Here is an 18,979-nt window from a genome sequence, read left to right as displayed (position 1 = left end):
TGTGGCAGGGTGTAGGGTGTGTGGGAGAGTGTGGGTAAACATGTGTGCAGGAGGCTGCCTGCGCACCAGGTCCTGGGAGCTGGCCAGAGGTGGGGAGAACAAGTGGGGAGACATGGGGCATATGCAGCACAGCTTGCCCAGGCAGCGTGGTGCAGTTGTGGCCCACCCTTGCCATCTGGCCATGGCTATCCACTCAGTGGTCCAAATGGAGCCAAGCTGCATTCGCACCTGCCTGGGCCAGCCCGCACTGCACTCTCACCTGCCCTGGCCCTGGCACCATGCATAGTTTCCTGGCAGGGTTGTTCCCAGTGCAGCTGCCACCACCCAGGTACTGGTCAGCTCCCCACACCTGCAGCAGCTCCTCCTCCTCCTGTCCCTGCTGCACCACTCTGGGCAACAGGTAGTGTGGGGAAGCCATTGGGATGTGTGCCACACATCAGATACCCAGCCAGGAAGCTCCTGCCCCAGCACACAGGGCTCCAGCTCCCAGCTGCCTTCCACCTACTCCCCCCTCCAGCATGATGACCAGCCATCTGCGGCACCAGACAGTGCCTGAAACTCAGAATTTCCTTTGCCCTGAAATATTTTTATTATGAAAAATCATTTTAAACTACCTGATATTTAAAAAAAAAAATCTTTGGAATGGCTGATGTTGAGGCAAAAATAAATTCTTCCCACAGCTGCAACAAGAGGCAACTGCAGTCCTTAGCAAAGGTTGTGATGGTCTGTAAAGATCAAAAAGATTTGTTTTGTAAGTAGACCCAGTACTACATGTAGCGTGACTTAATGCAGTAAATTCAGATTGACTCCAAAAACAGCTTGTGTTTGTTCTGTACTGATTCCAAGAAATGTGTTTGAAACAAATGTATCCTGGATTTGAGATGAGGCTCAGTAATCAACTTGCAGTTGCGGGCTTTGGAGAGGATCTTGTAAAGTATCCAGAACCCTAAAAGAACCCAATCATGCAAAGTACTGATCATGTCATGCAAGGCTATAAGCACCTTCAAGTCCTCTCTAATAAACCTCAAGGAAGCATTAGTATAGTTAAATACACTTGAGTGTGTTCTAACAAACTACTTCCTGCCCTTGCAGTGGCAAGGCACCAATAGTGTCCTTAGGCTCCTGCTTTACCTGTGGCAAGTTAAATGGTGTTTTTAATGTTACAAGCATTATGCCCACTAGTCGTGTGTAAGTGTCATTCCCAAAGGCTTTGCGAACAAGTTAGACAAACACTTGTCTTAGGATGGTTTAAACAGGAATGATCCTGCCTAAAGCAGAGGTTTGAACTAGATGACTTCCTGAGGTACCTTTCCGCCCTACTTTTTCCTATGATTCTATGAAATAACCCAAACCATGGTACTAGCTTGACTGGTAGAATTAAATAATCATGACAGCATGATCAGATCTGCAAATAAGATGCTTGGTAGCCTAGAGGAACAAAGTTTTGTCACTAGCAGAATGATTTGGATGAAGGTATAACTTACCAATGACTTGTTTCTTTTACTTTAGCTGGATACTGAGAAGACAAAATTGAAGTCAGAGAGATGGGCTTCCAGAGAAGCTGGCAGTGGGGATGGAAAAAGTGAGGAGGTGGAATCAAGTGGGGACTGTGATGATGAGGATGGCTGTCAAGGATCTGGTGATAGGATTCACATAACAGGTAAGTGCAATTTATGGACCTACACAAATACACAGACTTCCAGAAATTCATCAGAGCATGAGTGGACAAGGCTTAAGAATTGTTTGTTGCACATTCAAGCAGTCTTTATCTAGGACAGTTTGCAATCCCATACATGGCCAGCAATCCAATAGAACAGGGATAGACAACCCCTGGCACACATGCCAATTAGTGGCAGGCAGACGCATTTTCCTTGGCACACCAAGTGGCGTGCAAAGAAATTGTTTTTTTTTGTTTTTTTTTAATTTAAGTTGCTGCTCTGGGCTCTCTGAAGCAGCCACAGGTCCCAGCACTGTGACAGACACTGGGTGTTGAGTCAGGAGAACACAGGCAGGGACGCTATCTGCATTCTGCTGACCCTGCCCCCTGTCCCTGGGCTGTGCCCTCCAGCCTAGCCTGGCCCTGGAGAGGAGTTGCGGGTGGGCAAGGCAAGGGCCCCAGGAGGTGCTGCAGAGGGTTGATGTGCTGGAGGCTCCCAGCCAGCTCAGGCCTGAGCACTGCCTGTGGTGGCTGTTCCTGGGGCCCTGGGGGCTCCTGTGGCCAGGACCTATGGCCTGGTCCTTGCACCAGGGGCAACTCTGCCCCACTCATGCTGTGCCTGGCACACAGGGAAGCCAGACTTGGAGCTGGGAGCCCCCTGAGCCCAGTGTCCCAACCGAACCAGGCAGTGTCCCCTGCAGGCAGGGCAGCTGCAGCACATCCCTGTGGAGCTATATGGGCTGGGCTGGGCCCCATGTCTGGTGCCACTGGGCTCCACCACCAACCCACAATGGCCTGAGTTTGCAGAGCCTCAGGGCAGCCCCCACTTCCCACCCAGCACCCACTCCCCTCCAGCTACTGTCTTCCCAATGGCTCGGCTAAGCCGGTTTTCCCCTTCTGCCTTCCCCCCCGCCTGGACCTTACCCCAAGCCTCTGACCCCAGCACTCAGCACCCCGTTGCTGCCCCTACTCAGGTGGGCATCTGTCTGCGTGAGCCCCGGCTAGGCCTGGGCTCCATCTTCTTTGGGACCATAGGGGAGGCCTGAGCACCTCGACCCTGGTGGATGCTGCTGGGGTGCTGCTGCCTCCATCCACCAGATGCTGCCTTGGAGCAGTGGGCCTGAGTTACACCCGGTAGCTATGGGAGATGTAGGTGGCGAGGGACGTACCCTTTTTCTCTTTTCCCTTTATTCTCTCTTCTCTTTCTGTCTCACTTTTTATCTCTTCCTCTCTTTTTTCTTTTCTTCTTTTTCTTCTCTTCTCTTTTTCCTCTCCTTTTTTCTATCTCTTTTTTCTTTTTCTTCTTTTTTCTCTCTCCCCTCTTTTTTCTTTTCTTTTTTCTCACCTTTTCCCCTTTTTCTTTTTTCCTTCTTTACCTCACTCTCTCTTTCTTTTTCCCTCTCTTCTCTCCATTTTTCTTTTTTCTCTCTTCTCTCCTTTTCTCTCTCTCTCCACCTGTTTTCTCTTTTCTTTCTCCTCTTTCTCTTTTTTCTTTGTCTGTCCCTCTCTCTTCTCTCTCCTCTTTCTCTTCTTTCTCTCTCTCTTTTTTTCCTCTCTCTCTCACGACAATGTGTTGCTTTATGTGTTGCTCAAAAAAAGACTACACAAGGACAAAGGTAGTATATGAAGTTTTTTTTATTGATACCAGGTTTAGAATTTTTATAAAACCTAGTATTTACTGTTAAAAAAGGATTATTATTAACTGTTCTAATATACAGTGTATCCTGCCACGTACCCCGCTGCCTGGTTTTGTTTTTCCGGTGTGCCAGCACTCTGGCACTTTACAAGCTAGACATTGCAGTTTTTTGGGCACTCCAGCCAAAAATGTTGCCTACCCCTGCAATGCAAAGTAGCACTTGGCAGTCAGATTAAAGAGTCACCGTTAGACTAAGTAATATCTATAAAGAAATCATCATCCTAGTGGAGGAAGCTTCCTAGATTGCAGAGTGTCTTCAAGCAAATAGAAAATCAATATTGTCCCAGCTGGCATTAAAGTACAAGTATTTATTGGTTGCATTGATGCTTTGAATGATGCACCAAACAGTTTGCTTCCAAAAATATGAATTCTTGAAAGAGGAATAAAGTATTGTTTTTTTGGTGAGCAGATGTTGGTGATAACAGTTGAATAAAGATGGACCCAGTATAAAGTTAAATCTTAGATGCATCCACCACAGTGTATTGGAAAAAACCCTGACCCAGTGGCACATGAAGTGTAATCTTAGTATCAGGACCCCACCTACTATTCATTAAAACACCACTAAATGTAACAAGCAATGATGAGATCATGCTTGCTATATTCCCAGTGGCTAACTTTACATTGGCATATGGCATTTGGATAAGACAGTTCTTATTGGCCCAACCAAATCAAATTGTATAAACTATTGGTTTATACAAACTATTGGTTTATGTATATGTGTGTTCATTCTGTGCTAATATGTGTGTATCTGTATTTTTTTATACATGCATGGGCAAAAAAAACCCCATGCCTATAGAACCAGTGGGCATTTGTGACTGCATGTGTTTATACAAGAAATTACATATTGAAATTAAGAAGGTTTCCAATGCAATTATGTACTTTCTGAAATACTAAGTAATGCATCACCTGGCATGATATTCTTTGCCTCTTGCATCTCCCATATTTTTTAGGGATGAGTGAACACTTTGGGAAATGTATTGTAAATATACATTCACATTTGCAAACAAGTTTTGATTGAGCTGTGTTCATAAGCCTTTATCTGTTTTCACTTTGAGCATGTATTTGGAAATAAAAAGGAATCTATTTAAAAGAGAATTTACATTTTTATGAAAAAATATTTCATATTGCAGATTGAGTTATAAATAGTTGAAATTTGCCTTGTGTTGGTGAGCCACATAAGGAAGAAACAAAAAGCATGCAACTAGTCAAAACAAGATGACCTTCAAAATTCAAATATCAAATATTTGTAATAAATGTTATGTGAGCCATTCAGAAGCAGGGTAACTTTTTATAGTCATGAAAAATTTTGAAACGTAAATAAAGTAGAGACGTGCTCCATCTGCTCTCAAACATTCTCCAAATAGAAACTGGAAAACTTAGATTAATACAATGTCATTGAAATTATTTATTTATTTCATTGTTCATTTTTTTTGCATGCGACTCTTGAATAAACTTCTAAATGCTTGAGTCTCAGGTAATTATAGTGGTAAATGGATTAAGTAATATTTTCACATGATATGATATAAATAATAGCCAGGTGCTAGCTATTTTTCAATGGACAGTTGCATTATTTATATACAGTTAAATTATTTATGCTTTTCTGTTTCAGTTATTAAAAAAATACAACTTTAAATACTGTTTTTATAGCTAACATTAGTCGTGGTAAATAAGGAAGCTACATAATGTGTCTTTCTTTCTAGTTTGGAGTCTCCTCAAATAAAATATTTTATGCTGATATTGCCTTGGATTAAAAAGAATTACATTTGCATAACTAGCTGTTTCAATGATTTGGTAGGGATTATATCCAATAAAAATGTAATTACAATTAATTTTACCATACACTTTTGATTCATAAGAGTGAATAGATATTGCATCTTGTGACAATTACAATAGTATTTCATAATTAACTTTAACTTATTATACTGTATGCAGGCTACTATCCATAAATCTGGTTTGCATATCTAGGTGCAATTAAGAGATAAAATTGGAGTTATCTTATTGCAGAACTCCTTTTCTTAGTAGAATAAAAACTATCAATTTTGTTTAATTTCCTCTTGGTATGCATCTGCAAATATGGTGTTTTTAATTGCATAGCACAGAAAATAGTTGCATTTCCAAACTTGAGACCAACCAAGAATATACTGAGTATTGCTTTGTGGAAATGAAATGCAAGAAATCAAGCTCACTTGAGGTACATAGTGGAATGAGACTTTCTGAAATGAATAGATAAGTACTTAATCACAGCCTTATCCAAAAATCAATGAAAATCTATCCATTGACTGCAATGGCTTTTGGTGAAACCCAAAATGATAATCCTAAAATGTCAGCATTGCTATGACATATGATGAAATGCGTAATGAAGTTTTCATTAGGTAGACTAGTTTGGCAGAGCAATGATAATTAAAACAGCAGTATTGTGTGGAGGAGTCTCCCTAAAGAGGATATGTTTAAATATCTGATTCTCTACTGCTAAAATCAGAATCCAGAAAAGCTATACTAAATTATTTATTTATGTATGAAAATAACCTGTGTATTAAGTATGATTTACTGTTTAGCTTTATACGTTACAGAGCATAGCAGCTGTTAGTACATATTCTAGCAACTTTTTGGTAAGGTTATTGGACAGTCTTTCTCTGCCTTTTTTCTTGACTTATAAACCTCAAAAGCACCAGGAGTTTTACCATCATTTGGATTACCTGGTTTAAAATCTTCCACTTGAGCACTATTAAAAGACTCTTTAGCATTATTATTTCACTATTGTCCCAGTTGTTTCTGTACTAAACCAATGGAGGATTGGACCTGATGTGTAAATTTTTCATTTCGGTTTACATTGGCCATGTGTGGCCAGTGCTGTATATGTGCTTCTTTACTGCAAGTAAACCCACTGGTATGCATGCATCTCTCTCCAAGTTTTTGGTCATAGCCATTTTCAGCCACTAGTTGTTTTATACTTTAGAAACCTTGATATTTCCACTTTCCAGCCATCAAGAATCTTTTCCAGATGTCAGGTAAACGAATCAGTTTCTTAACATCTTCAATTAGGAGTTGCAACTTCATAATCTTCAGTGCTGCTATGCTGTTTGCTTCAGTTGCATGTCTTTTATAACCAAATCCATTATCATCTCTAATGACAACCACTTAGGCATTTGCATGCAATATAGTTAATTATATGTACCATCCCACCTGGGTTTCCTTAAATGATTTTGTTACAGTCAAGATAAACAAATTCTCAGGAAACTGGCAGTTGTCTAAGAATTACGTATGGTAGAAGATATAAAAAAAAGTTAACTTACCAACTGTGATCAGCAGGGATCCTAGCTTTCCATGCTAAAAACACCCAAAATTCTCCAATAAAAACACATAAAAATCTGCATTTTTCCTCAGTAAGCCCCTCCCCAATGCTGAGTAGTTTAGGGGCCCTGGCAGTGGCACCACCCCTCTCTGCTGATTGGCAGAGAGGTTCAGGGCCACATGATGGGTAGCCTTCTTGGGTAAGCAGTGCTAGAGGGAGGAGGGGCAGCCACCATCTTGCTGCTTCCCTGTCCGCCTCTTTCTTCCCCCTTCTGTGGGCTGTTCCAGCAGCCATGAGAACTGCTGGCTTATATAAGCATTTATTTTCAGTAAGCTTTTTTTTCAGCAATTCTATAGATTCTCTGTAAAAATACAGTCCGCATTTTTCATTGGCAAACAGATTTCTAGGATCTCTGTTGATCAGTTACTACAGGTAATTCTTGCAAGTATAAGGGAAGGTTGTAGAAATTGTACCATGTCTCAGAGATTGGCTATATAAAATGTTCATAGATTTCATAGATTCTTGGACACTGGGGTGGAAGGGAGCCCAGAAGATCATCGAGTCCTGCCCTTTGCCCCAAGGGCAGGAAGTCAGCAGGGATCCTAGGATCCCAGCAAGATAAACATCCAAATGTCTCTTGAAGGCATTCAGAGTAGGTGTTTGAACCACCTCTGGTGGCAGGCTGTTCCAAACCTTGGGGGCTCGGACAGAAAAGAAGTTCTTCCTTATGTTCAGCCTGAAACAGTCATGGAGGAATTTGTGACCGCTAGACCTTGTCATCCCTTGGGGCGCTCTGGTGAACAAATGTTCCCCCAGATCCTGGTGAGCACCTCTGATAATCTTATAGGTGGCCACCAAATCACCCCTAAGCCTGCGTTTTCCAGGCTGAAGTGTCCCATAGCCCTCAGCCTCTCATCATAAGGTCTGTTTTCCTGACCTCTGATCATGCATGTGGATCTCCTGTGCAGTCTCTCAAGCTTCTCCACATCCTTTTTGAATTGTGGAGCCCAAAACTGGACACAGTACTCCAGCTGCAGCCTCACTAAGGCCGAGTATAATGGGAGAATAACGTCCTGGGATTTGCTTGAGAAGCATTTGTGGATGCAAGCCACCGTTTTGGTCGCTTTACTAGCCGCAGCATCACTTTGAAGGCTCATATTCATCTTGTGGTCAATCATGACCCCCAAAGCCCTTTCATCTGTAGTGCTAGCCAACGCAGCACTGCTGAGCCTATAAGCATGCTACAGGTTTTTTCTCCCGAGGTGGAGAACCTTGCATTTTTCAGTGTTAAACACCATCAGGTTCTCATCCGCCCATTTCCTGAGCCTGTCAAGGTCTGCCTAGATCACCCTTCTGTCCTCAGGTGTGCATGCTTTACCCCAGAGTTTGGTGTTGTCGGTGAACTTGGCCAGTCCACTTCTGACACCAATGTCTACATCATTAATCATGAGATACCAGATTGAAGGCTTTTTTTTAAGTCAAGATATATGACATCAATCTCTTCACCCTTGTCCAGGTGATAGGTCACCTGGTCATAAAAGGGAATGAGATTGGTCAAACAAGGCCTACCCGCAACAAACCCATGCTGGTTATCCCTCAGAATGTTGCCATCAGCCAGTCTGTTAAGGATGGCCTCTTTGATAATCTTGTCCAAGTCCTTCCCCAGGATAGAGGTCAGGCTGATGGACCTGTAGTTTGCCAAATCCAGTTTCCTCTCTTTCTTGAAGATAAGCACCTGTGAAAAGGGCTTACCTCATGGAGCTGGGAAGCAGTGGGACACCGCATGGAGAAGCCGAGCCGGCAACAGTGAAACAGCAGTGGGCGCAGCCACCACGGATAAAGATCAAAGAGAAAAAAAATGGACAAGTCGGAGGGAGCCAGGAACAGCTCCCGCATCAGCTGTTTTCTACATGTTGGGGCAGATTGGCCACCCGGATGCCTAAAGATGGGCTAAAAGGCCCAGCGGAACACCAGTTGGGGGGACCGGAAGTAGAGTCCCCAGTGAAGCAGAGAGGGTGAGAGCCCACAAGTAATCCACGAGGGGAGCCCTGGTGGGCACGCTAGGAAGGGGTCACCCCAGGAATTCATAGACAGTCAAGATCGGAGGCGCTGTCCACAGAGCCAGTGTGGGCAGCCTCGACCTCTGACAAAGACTGGAGCCCGGGAGGACCCAGTGGCATGGCAGGTCATCTGCAGCTGACAGAAGAAGGGCAAAGCACCAGGGAATAGGACAGTGCCAAGCACAAATGCTACATAAATGGAGAGAGAGGGCCACTGGTGACGCTTACGAGAAAAGGCAGCGTCACTAGGGCCATCAGACCTGGTGGGCCCGGGCACTGTGAAACCCTGGAACACCATCCTGAATGACAAATAGTTCCATCACAGTTGGCGGTAGGTGGGGTGTAGGGCAGGCGGAGCCCCACGAAAGAGGCATGGATGGAGTGACCGGGGGAAGCATTAGGGGAGACGGGACTAGAACCTCATCCTCTCAATCAAAATAAACCAATCCTCAAAGATGTGGCAGGCAAGGCCTTTAATACACCACCCCAAAGTTGCCTGGTGACTGGCCCATCCATCCCAAAAAAGCTACAGCAAGGCTCAAGCAGAAGTTGCACACACAACGTCCAGTAGAGAGACACAGGAGGTTACAGCACCACATTGGCCTTCTTCCAATCTTCGGGCACTTCACCAGAGCACTAGGAGTTCTCAAATATCCATGCCAGAGGCTGAGATATGATGCTTGCCAGCTCCTTGAGTACCCTCAGGTGTAAACCATCAGGCCGGCTGACTTGAAGTTATCAAGCCTCTCAAGGTGTTCCTTCACGAGGTCACCTTTGATGGAGGGCAAGGAATCTCCCTTACCCAGGCCTCCCTGTCCCGTATTGGGCAGGGGCGTCCCATGGGGCTGGTGAAAAACTGATGCAAAGTACCCATTTATCAGGTTTGCTTTTTTCTGGGCGTCAGTTGTCAGTTGTCCCATCTGGTTTAGCAGGGGGTCCAGCTTTGCCCTTGCTTTTCCTCCAGATCCCCACATATCTAAAGAAAGGACTTTTTATTGTCCTTGATATATGTAGCTAGCTGGAGTTCCATCTCCAGCCTTGGCTTTCCTGGTTCACTCTCTGCAGATCTGGACCAGTGCAGAGTATTCCTCCTTGGTGGTGGATCCAGTCCTCCATCCTTTGTAGGTCTTTCTTTTAAGATGCAAGAGGTCCGCTAGTTCCCTGGAGAGCCAACGGGGCTTCGGTGCCCTTTTGCTGCCTTTCCTCCAAGATGGGATAGATGAAAAGCACCTGTGAAAAGGGTATTTGCACATCCAGGATTGCGCCCTTGAGGAGCAACCACTCATCCTGGACCCCCTTCCCCTTCCCAGTCATGGGTGGAGTCCCACCAGGTCTCCATTATCCCTATGACATCATAATTATTTGTGTTTAGCAGGAGGACAAGTTCCTCCTGTTTATTCCCCAAGATCCTGGCATTTGTGTAGAGGCATGCAAGTGTCCCCTTGGGGGCCCTTGCCCTGCCTACAGTTCATTCCAGGGCTGGGGTAAGGGTGGGATCCCTTAAGACTACATCTTAGTTGTGATGAATTTTCAGCAATAAATCATTTCGCCTGCAAGAGCAGGCATTGAATATGTGAACGAATTCTGTTACATGCAAGGGGTTGTCAATGTTTAAATGGTGACTAAAGAGAGTTCAATGTGGTTTTTACAAGGCCATCTATTTGCATTTCTGATTTTTGCCAAACATTCATCTACATAATAGTAACTATTTTCTTTACAACTCTTTCTTCCGAAATCCTTGTGGTACTATTAAGCTTCCAATCTCTGATTTTAAAATGCCTCTCCTGGTAGTATATCCTACTTATTATCCCATTTTTTTTCATCAACTTAAAGTTACCTGGCATTTTACTATATTAAAAAGCATTCAGGTTGGGCTGTTATCTTCTGACATGATTCCAACCTTTGCTTTTTATGTGCTAGTTTAGACAAATGTACTTTGCTTGCCCCAGCATTCTACTGCAGGTACTGTTATCGAAGAGGTAACCCTGGTTGTAGCTTTCCTTTTCAGGATATATGAGTGATTTTTTTTTTTTCAGGAATAACTTTGTAAAGGCTGACAAATAAACTCTTTTTTTCATGTCTTCTTCCTGATTTATGTCAGATTTCAACAGCTGTTAAAGGTTAATGTATCTTTCTCATTGTTTATGAATGCTCTTATTAACAGATTTTCCTTTGCAAATCAGGATTCTTCTATCCTTTATTGTGTCCTCACTTCTGTGCCCTGCTGTGATCCCCTAATTTGATCCAAATTTACTAAGCATCAATGTGCAGGATGGATTGTCATTTTAATCATACCTCATTCCCATTCACCATGTTATAGGGTGCACTTGTACTTGTATTTTTCTAAATATGTAATTGTACAGCTGCTGATTTTGTAATTATTATTACATCAATATTCTGAGATCATAATATCTGCTGCCAGCCAGCCACGCTCGTCAAGTTTTCATCTTTACATATTTTCATTCTCCTTGTAGATTAGCTCAGATAATGTAAGTATTGTATTTTTTCAGTCTCCTGTCTTCTTGACCTTAAAATCTTCTACACTACATGCCCTCCCCATGTTACTATCTTTCATATTCATTTGCACCCTTTGTTGCATGAGAAATGTTATTACCAACTTATTTTTACAGTACTTATTATTTTTTTGTTGTTGTAACATCATAAATGGCTCATTCTCTTTACAAGCTGCATCAGACCAATTTAATTCAACATACAACCTATACTTTGAAGAAAACCAACTGGATTCAACTATATTTTTTGTCATATCACATTAGTAGTTGAGAACATTACCCTGTTTTTCACTCTAGTAGAAGAAGACTCCATGAATTGCCCTCTGACATGAAGATAGTTTGACCTTGTAGAGTTGCATTTACTTTGGAAGGTTTCATGTGGGAGTAGAGCCAGGGTCAGAGGAGAGAAAAAAAATCCATTAAAATTTAGGGTGAAAAATGAGTACTGATTTGGGGAAACAACAGGCAAATGCAGAGGGCAAGAAGATTGTCAGTGTACATCAGGAGTGGGCAAAACACGGCCTGTGGGCTGGATCCAGCCCAATAGGCCATTCAGCAAGTTCAGACTGGTCCTGCCTCCCCTCTAGTGCCCCCCACCCTGAGCCCCAGCTGGAAGCCTCTGCCTAGCAGGGGCTTCTGGATGATTTCTGCTTCCCTGCACTGAGGGAAATACAGATAAGAATGGTGGGGGGGAGGAGGGGGAGAGGGAGCCAGGGGAGGACCACAGGCAATTGCTCCACTCCTCGGGGCTGGCTGTGCTGGCTCCTGTGGTCTTAGCTTCCTGGTGCTGGAGCAGCTGGCAGGTAGGCAGGCAGGCAGGTGGGGGGGCAGTGAGGAAATGGCTGCAGCAGGCAGGGGGAAAGGACAGTGAGAGCGCAACCATAGTTGGGCGGGAGTGCAGGGCCTATGCTGGTGCACTGGGGCCAGCACTGGTGGAGCCCAGAGTAGAGCAGCAGGGGTGCAGGGCCGGGGCTGGCAGGAGCTCTGTGGAACTGGGCTAGCTCCCTCCTCTCCCTGCTTGAGCATAACAGCCCGGCTTCATAGAGCCCCTGCCAGCCCGGGCCTCACACTCCAGCTGCTCTACTCTGGGCCCCACCAGCACCGTCCCTGTGCTCCCACCAAGCTGTTCTGTGCTCTGCATGCTTGATTACCGTCCCTTCCCCCTGCCTGCTGCAGCCATTTCCCTGCTACCCCATCCTGTGTGCTCGCTGACTGGCCAGTTGCTCTAGTACCACGTAATTCCTGGCTGCAGTGTCAGGACTGCAGGAGCAGCTGGGACATGATGCCAGAGTAGCCAGTGGGGGAGTGGGGAGCAGCAGAAGAAGGACTGCAGTGGCAGATGGGGGAAAAGTGGCAGCAAGCAGGAGTACAGGGCTGTGCTGGTGCCTTGTGGCCAGAAGCACAGAGTCTGGGATTGCAGGAGTGCTGGCAGGGGCTCTGCCTGCTGTGGGAGGCGTGCTGTGTGCAAACCCTCCCCCTCCAAGCAAGCCACAACCTTCCCTAGCCATCTTCCCCCAACACACTCATAGCACCCCCAGGCCCCACTCCCCCACAAATAACACAGCCCCTCCCCCACATTCCCACAAACCTATACTCACCCTCCCACAATATAAAAGAGTAAGATTTCATTTTAAGCTATTATACTATCACCTCTATGTACAATACACAAACACATGTAAATCAAGGCAAAAATATTTTTTGAAATGAAATTAATGTTGTAGTACGTTTGATTTTTAGAATATAATTTGGTTTTTTTCTGGTTCAGAGATGGCAAACCACCTTGCTGAAAGGAGTAATTCCGGGGGCGAGGGGAAGGACTTCTGGTAGGAAAGGTCAGGGGTTAGGGGGTGGAATTTCTAGTCCCAAGATGGCAACCAGGGGGTGGGGCACCTGTTAAGGGGCAGGGCTACCCATGCAGCCCTCGATGGCCTGCCAAAAGTTGGTAAGCCGCCTTCCACCCAAAATAATTGCCCGCCCCTGGTGTAGATACCACATTATCTCAGTGGTGAAACTGAGATCAGAATCTGAGGTTACGTACAGATGTTACATTTCAAGTATTGAAATTCTAATTCCACTGGTTGAAATGCTGTGTGTACAAGCATTCAAAGCACTTCAACTGCTTCAAAAGTGGCTGATGTGGTGGAAATCTCCATTGCAATGGACAAGATTGAAGTGCTAATTAGTTGGGGTATAAGCATTTGAATGAACACTTGAACATATCCCCAATCAATTTGAACCACTGCACGAACCACTGGAATCCCAGCCTACCCAGCTCCTGCACCCTCTACCTCTCTCCAGGGAGACAAACTGTGTCTTGGTCCATATTCTACTGTTCCAGCTGTAACCCAAGTCACAGCAATCCTCTCCCTCTGACAGATAAGGGGCTAGGAAAGCCCAGCCCCCCTCGACAGCCAAGAGCAACACATCCACTCTCAGTCTGTTTACTGACAATCTGACAGCTGGTCTCTTATGGGGCTTGGTGCCTTGTGCACCAGCCAGTCAGCCCTGACTTGTGCCCTTGGCTGCTGTAACCTGTATTCAGGCTAACAGGGAAGTATGTAAAGCATGCTGGGATATGAGCTCTAGGTCCCCCTGGCTGATTGGCCCTGTTGTGTAACTGAGTTCCTGAGCAAGTTAGATTGTCCAGTGTTTAACAATATCCCACTTTATAATTAATTGAATAATGATGTTCCATCACAGGAGTTTTCTTTTATAGTAAGTGATGATGGTGAGTAGAAGGAGCTAAGCAATGAAGGTGACTGTTAAATAATTTTGGCATCATCTCTGTTCAAAAAGGCATAAAGGGAATTCGGTAAGTTTAATTTCCCATCTCACCACAGAAAAATAAAATGAACCAAATTTGTAAACACTTTAGCTAGGTTTACAAATAAGTAAAATGTAGGAGCATTTCAGATACTTGCAGTATAAAACCTTCAAATACAGTGTGCCACAAGTGTAAATTAAGCATTGGAGAGATCAAGATCATGATATCTGAGGCTTAGCTGTATGGAATAATCCCTACATAAACAGTCATCATAAATACTGTTATAGATCACACGAAACTAGTGTGATTTTGCCAGTTTTCTGCTTGAAATTATTCCCAATAGGTGGTTCTTTTGGATAGACTTCTTAGATTCAAAAAAAAATGTCTCTAGTTTTGTCAGTGATATTTTATTTGGCTATTTTCCACAAGACTGGCTGTACAAGTGCATACCTTTTAGGAGTTTGCGATAGCGTTCAACAAAAACCCACAGTTTGGAAGTTCACCAAACTGGCTTTACATTCAAATGACCACAGACATTTTTCACAAAACGTTTAAAAAAAATTAGCTTGTCACTGCGCTGGTAGTTGCCAGTAGGAGTGATAGAACCAGGCTGAGTCATAATATGACAGGAAAGACAGTTTGATAGTATGCAGGACCTGGAGGTGTGAGGAAGCCAAACTCCATATGAAACTAATTTTGCTAAATATCATGGGCCATCTTGTCAGTTTCAAGTTAAGAGAGCTCTGCCCACAGAGTATTTGACCCTTGTCTTCTCCCATGGAAGTCAACTGGAAGCAACTTAAGAAAAGGGAGGAGTTTGTCGCAGACTATAGAAGACAAACGTCAGCAGGATGTGAAAACTCCCTTTCTTGAATTATTCTGCTAAGCTATGTATGATTTAGATTCTTCTGACAAGAAATGCACTTAAGAACTGCAATATTTTGGTCATGCCAAGTAGCAATGGAATAAATGTGAAGGCAAAGGCAATTTGCCCCCCAAAACACCATAAAGCCAAAATTAATTAAGAGGTGCTAACAATAAAAGAACCTTAGAATTACTTGAAAATAGATAACTTGTATGACTTTGTGGAAGCTCAATGTAAAATGTTAATGGCATTGTGCTGTATTTTTTAAATAATCTTGACAGTTCAGAGAAAGCAGATCAGTTACACATTAGGCCTGATTCCATACAGAGGGGATTTCATTGGAGAACAAGATAAATGACACTGCAGATGCATAGCAGTTACTCCTGTTTTAACCACTACCCTATAGGCTCTTAGTCACTGCTATGAAACATCTAGTTCTGGTGGAAGCCTTGGCATTTGTACTTGCAGATAGATGCATTTGTATTGGTAGATGTCCACTAGCAATAGTCCCTCACAACAGGCAAGAAGATGGCAGAAGCCAAGGAATCCAAGGAAGTTATTTACAGTAGTTTGAATTTTAGCTCCTCTAGGGCAAATTGAGTCAGGTTCTTAAATGACTGCTATGATATCTGGATTGAAGGGAGGTCTACCCCAAGCAATGGATCAAATTAGATTAACAGCTAGACAGGGTTGCGAATTAGGTGGCATCACTAGGTTGGATTGACACCAGGCCTCCCAGACATTTAGAAACAATTAGAACCATTGCTTAGAGCAGGCCAACATATGGCCTGCAAGCCACCGTGAGGCCCACCAAGCCATTTTCTGTGGCCCATGGTGTTGTGACAGGAACCTCTTGTCCCTCCCTCAGCAGCTTCCTAGTGGCTGCTGAAGGGCTGAGGAAGGGACAAGGTTCCCACACGCACCACGTCAGCTTGACATTGTGGACACGATGCGGATCCTCCTCTCCCCCCTCATTTCACTGTGTCCCTTGCCCTGCCCCTCCCTTCCTCATTTGCATGCCAGCCCCGCCCTGAGCCAGTCACTGCTGGCCACGTGGGCTGGAGCAGGTTGCAGTGCAGCGGGCGAGCGGATGCAGGGGGCACAGATGCAGGCATGGAAGGATGCTGTGGTCAGGCCCACAGTAGATGCTGCTGCTGTGGCTGTTGGGGTGGGAACCGGTGCTGCTCTCACATCCCCCCACGGCTGCCGCTCCCGCCTCCCCACAACCCCCACACCCACAGACATTGTACTGGGGGTGGTGAGTTGCAGGCCCTGGGGAGGGAGGGACCCCTGCCGTTTGGGTTTGGGCTTGGGCTCAGGCTGCCCTGGGGGAGAGGGAGCAGGGGGGTGTCCCTGCATGTCCCACACCCCCCTGTATAGTCCCCACATGTTCCCCTGTCTGCTGAACCCAGGTGTCCAGATGTGGGAGCATCCTCAAGGCTGCCCAGGTAGCAGGGAGGACAAGGCAGGGTTAGGTGGCACTCCTTGACCCCTGCGCCCCCAGGCTACGGCCAGATTGGACAGGCTGTGCGAGTGCCCGCTCCTGCTGACCCACTGGGTGATAAAAAGTTCATGATCCAGCCCCACATTCAAAAAGGTTGGACACCCCTGTCTTAGAGCATCCTATAAATAGACCACATCTCTTTCTCTCCTCCCCTATGTTACTATGCAGCATATTAGACCTAAATCAGACCAAGCTTCAGAAGACTAAAACTCAGTATTTACTTAAGCCTTTCCTAACTCCATAAGGAAATTGACAATAATCAGGCCATGAATCTTCTTAAAGTCCTTAACAAAACCTAGCAGTAGTGGGAAAGTGAAATGTGACTTTCAAATGCAAAAATTCTGTTGTTGATTTTTTTGTTTTGTTTTCTCTCTCTATTTTTAAACTTACGATTCCTAAAGAAAACCTGAATGATTTCTGATGTGGTTTTAAAGAATGGAAGGTATTGTTTTTTCTTGTTTATTCTTTCCCCAAGAAACTCCAGCAATGTCAAGTCTAGTCTTCCCTGGTTTTATTGGACAAATCATTGGGTGTCTCAGATGTATATTTTGAGCTCCCATGTTCCTTACTTGGTCACAAAGTTGTACCACTCATGCTGATCATCTTATAGCCAACTGGCCTTTTCAGCTGAAGAGAAATAATTTAGGAACCCAATGATATCCCCAAAGAAATCACATCTTTTCCCTTACAAGTAGCCTATTGGAAGTATGCTGCAATAACTTTTTACTATGTGGTCTGAATCTGATCACACCAGGAAGAGTAGTACCTATACCTAAAACATGTGACTTGTTAGTGGCAGCCATGAATTTCCTGGGTCAGATATTAAAATTGTTAAAATTATCATCGCTCCTTTAAGGACAAGTTAAAAGTCATCAGGATCTGACCCCTTTATGAGTATTGTCTTTGTAAGGAACTCGGGGATTAGCCTTTTTTGAAAAAAGGGAATAATTATGTCATAGTCCTAATTTGATCCCCAGTGTTCTTTTTTAAAAACTGCATACTCCTCTTCCATCCCCAAAACATTAGCTCAGTAGTATTTTCCTAATATTATGTATTGTGGAAAGATTTTCTGACAGCAGATTAAATCATCAGGAAATACTTCTATTCAAAACTACATCTTTGTTTCAAGTTTCTGGTCTTTGCCCAAATTCAGGAAACTTTCAAAACAATGAGTGTCCAATAAAAAGAAAAGGCTTGAGGCATCAACATTTTTGCAAAGAAACTTTAAATACAAAAGGAACAGGGCTAGGGATAGAAAAATGGTGGGCAGCATGTTTTAGGGATTCCAAAGGACACTGGTGAGCAAGAATCCTGGTTTTCTCTGTTTAAAAATCAAACATTCTTTGATAAAAATCACAAAATTACTGATTAAAACCCCCCAAATCCACATTTTTCCATGATTAAAATGAAACTTCACTATATATGGGTATCAGTTGAACATGATGTCTTATTTATATGTTTACAATTTTAAAGCAATTTGGAAGCCTACCAGTGCCTCAGTTACTATAATAAAATAAATTCTAAATACCTATACATTTTGGCTTTTGATTTGGGGTTTTTTATCATGTAAAATCAGATCTCCCCCTGCCCCTTTCACCCACCAGGACACAGGTCCATCTGCAGCTGTGTTCCCCCTCCCCCTCCCCCATGCTTTGTGTCACTGAGCAGCCTTGGTATGCCAGTGTCCTGCCCCATGCCATTGCTTCTCACTCCTAGGTCACATCCCCCCATCCCTGCCACTGCTCCTCACTCCCAACCCCAGGCCCCTGGCCCTGCCAGTGTCCTTCACTCCCCACCAACAGCCCCCATCTCCCAACCCTACTGGTGCCCCTTACTCCCAAACTGTAGCCCCCAGCACTCCCACCAGGTGCCTCTCACTCCCCAACCCACAGCTCCCCCCACCCCGACTGGTGAGCATCACTCATGAACTGCAGCCCCCAGTCCCTCCAGACCTACCAGAGGGGGCCCCTGGGTGCTAGGGCTATGGGGCTAGTTACCAGAGTCCACAGCCCCCTGCCATGCCTAAGCAGCACTCAAGCTCTGGCTGTCACCTGTGGGAGTTGATGGCCGCTGTGGCTGGAGCTGAGCACAGAGCCTGCCTCCCCCTCCCCTGTGGGCAGCACAGATAGAGTGGAGCCCATGGGGAAGTGGGAAGCAGATGCAGGCTGGTGGCTATGGGACCAAACATGGCAGAGCAGAGTGGAGCAGGGAGGCTTGGTACCATCGCAGGGAGCCATGGCAAGATGCCCCCTGCCCACCCAACACTAGTAGGGGTAGCGGCGTGGAGCCTTCCTACCCAGCTCTGCCATGCTGCACTAGGTCCCATCTGCTGGGCCACAGAGGGAAGGGAACCCTGAACCCAGATCCACCCCTGCCCCCCACACAAATCTGGGGAGGCACATGCCCTTCATATCCCACCCTGGGAATTCATGCAATGGTGGGGAGCCAGCCCCTGCTGCCCCCAGATGAGCTGCCCATAGCTCTATTCTACTCCCCAGCTGCGCCCTGCAACTGCACATTCCTAGCCCAACCCTGGATCCCAGGCCCCATGTACCACCCTGACTGGGCAACATGCCCAGCCCCAGCCCTACCCAACTCCCTCCCTCATATGGAGGTCTCAATCCCCTTCCT

General features: G+C 45.1%; 1 protein-coding gene across 1 annotated transcript in view; it reads left to right on the top strand.

The window, feature by feature from the left end:
• The window catches only part of LOC109315373 (glypican-5-like), a 643,246-nt gene that overhangs the window by 474,946 nt on the left and 149,321 nt on the right, over positions 1-18,979 (top strand). Inside the window, exon 8 of the mRNA XM_019543047.1 lies at positions 1,510-1,660. Coding sequence (XP_019398592.1) covers positions 1,510-1,660 — 151 coding nt within the window. The remainder of the gene's footprint in view (positions 1-1,509; positions 1,661-18,979) is intronic.

This window comes from Crocodylus porosus, unplaced genomic scaffold, assembly GCF_001723895.1.
Source record: "Crocodylus porosus isolate Cpor-Errol unplaced genomic scaffold, CroPor_comp1, whole genome shotgun sequence".
Taxonomy (NCBI): domain Eukaryota; kingdom Metazoa; phylum Chordata; order Crocodylia; family Crocodylidae; genus Crocodylus; species Crocodylus porosus.
This window is presented reverse-complemented; position numbering and strand designations above follow the sequence as displayed.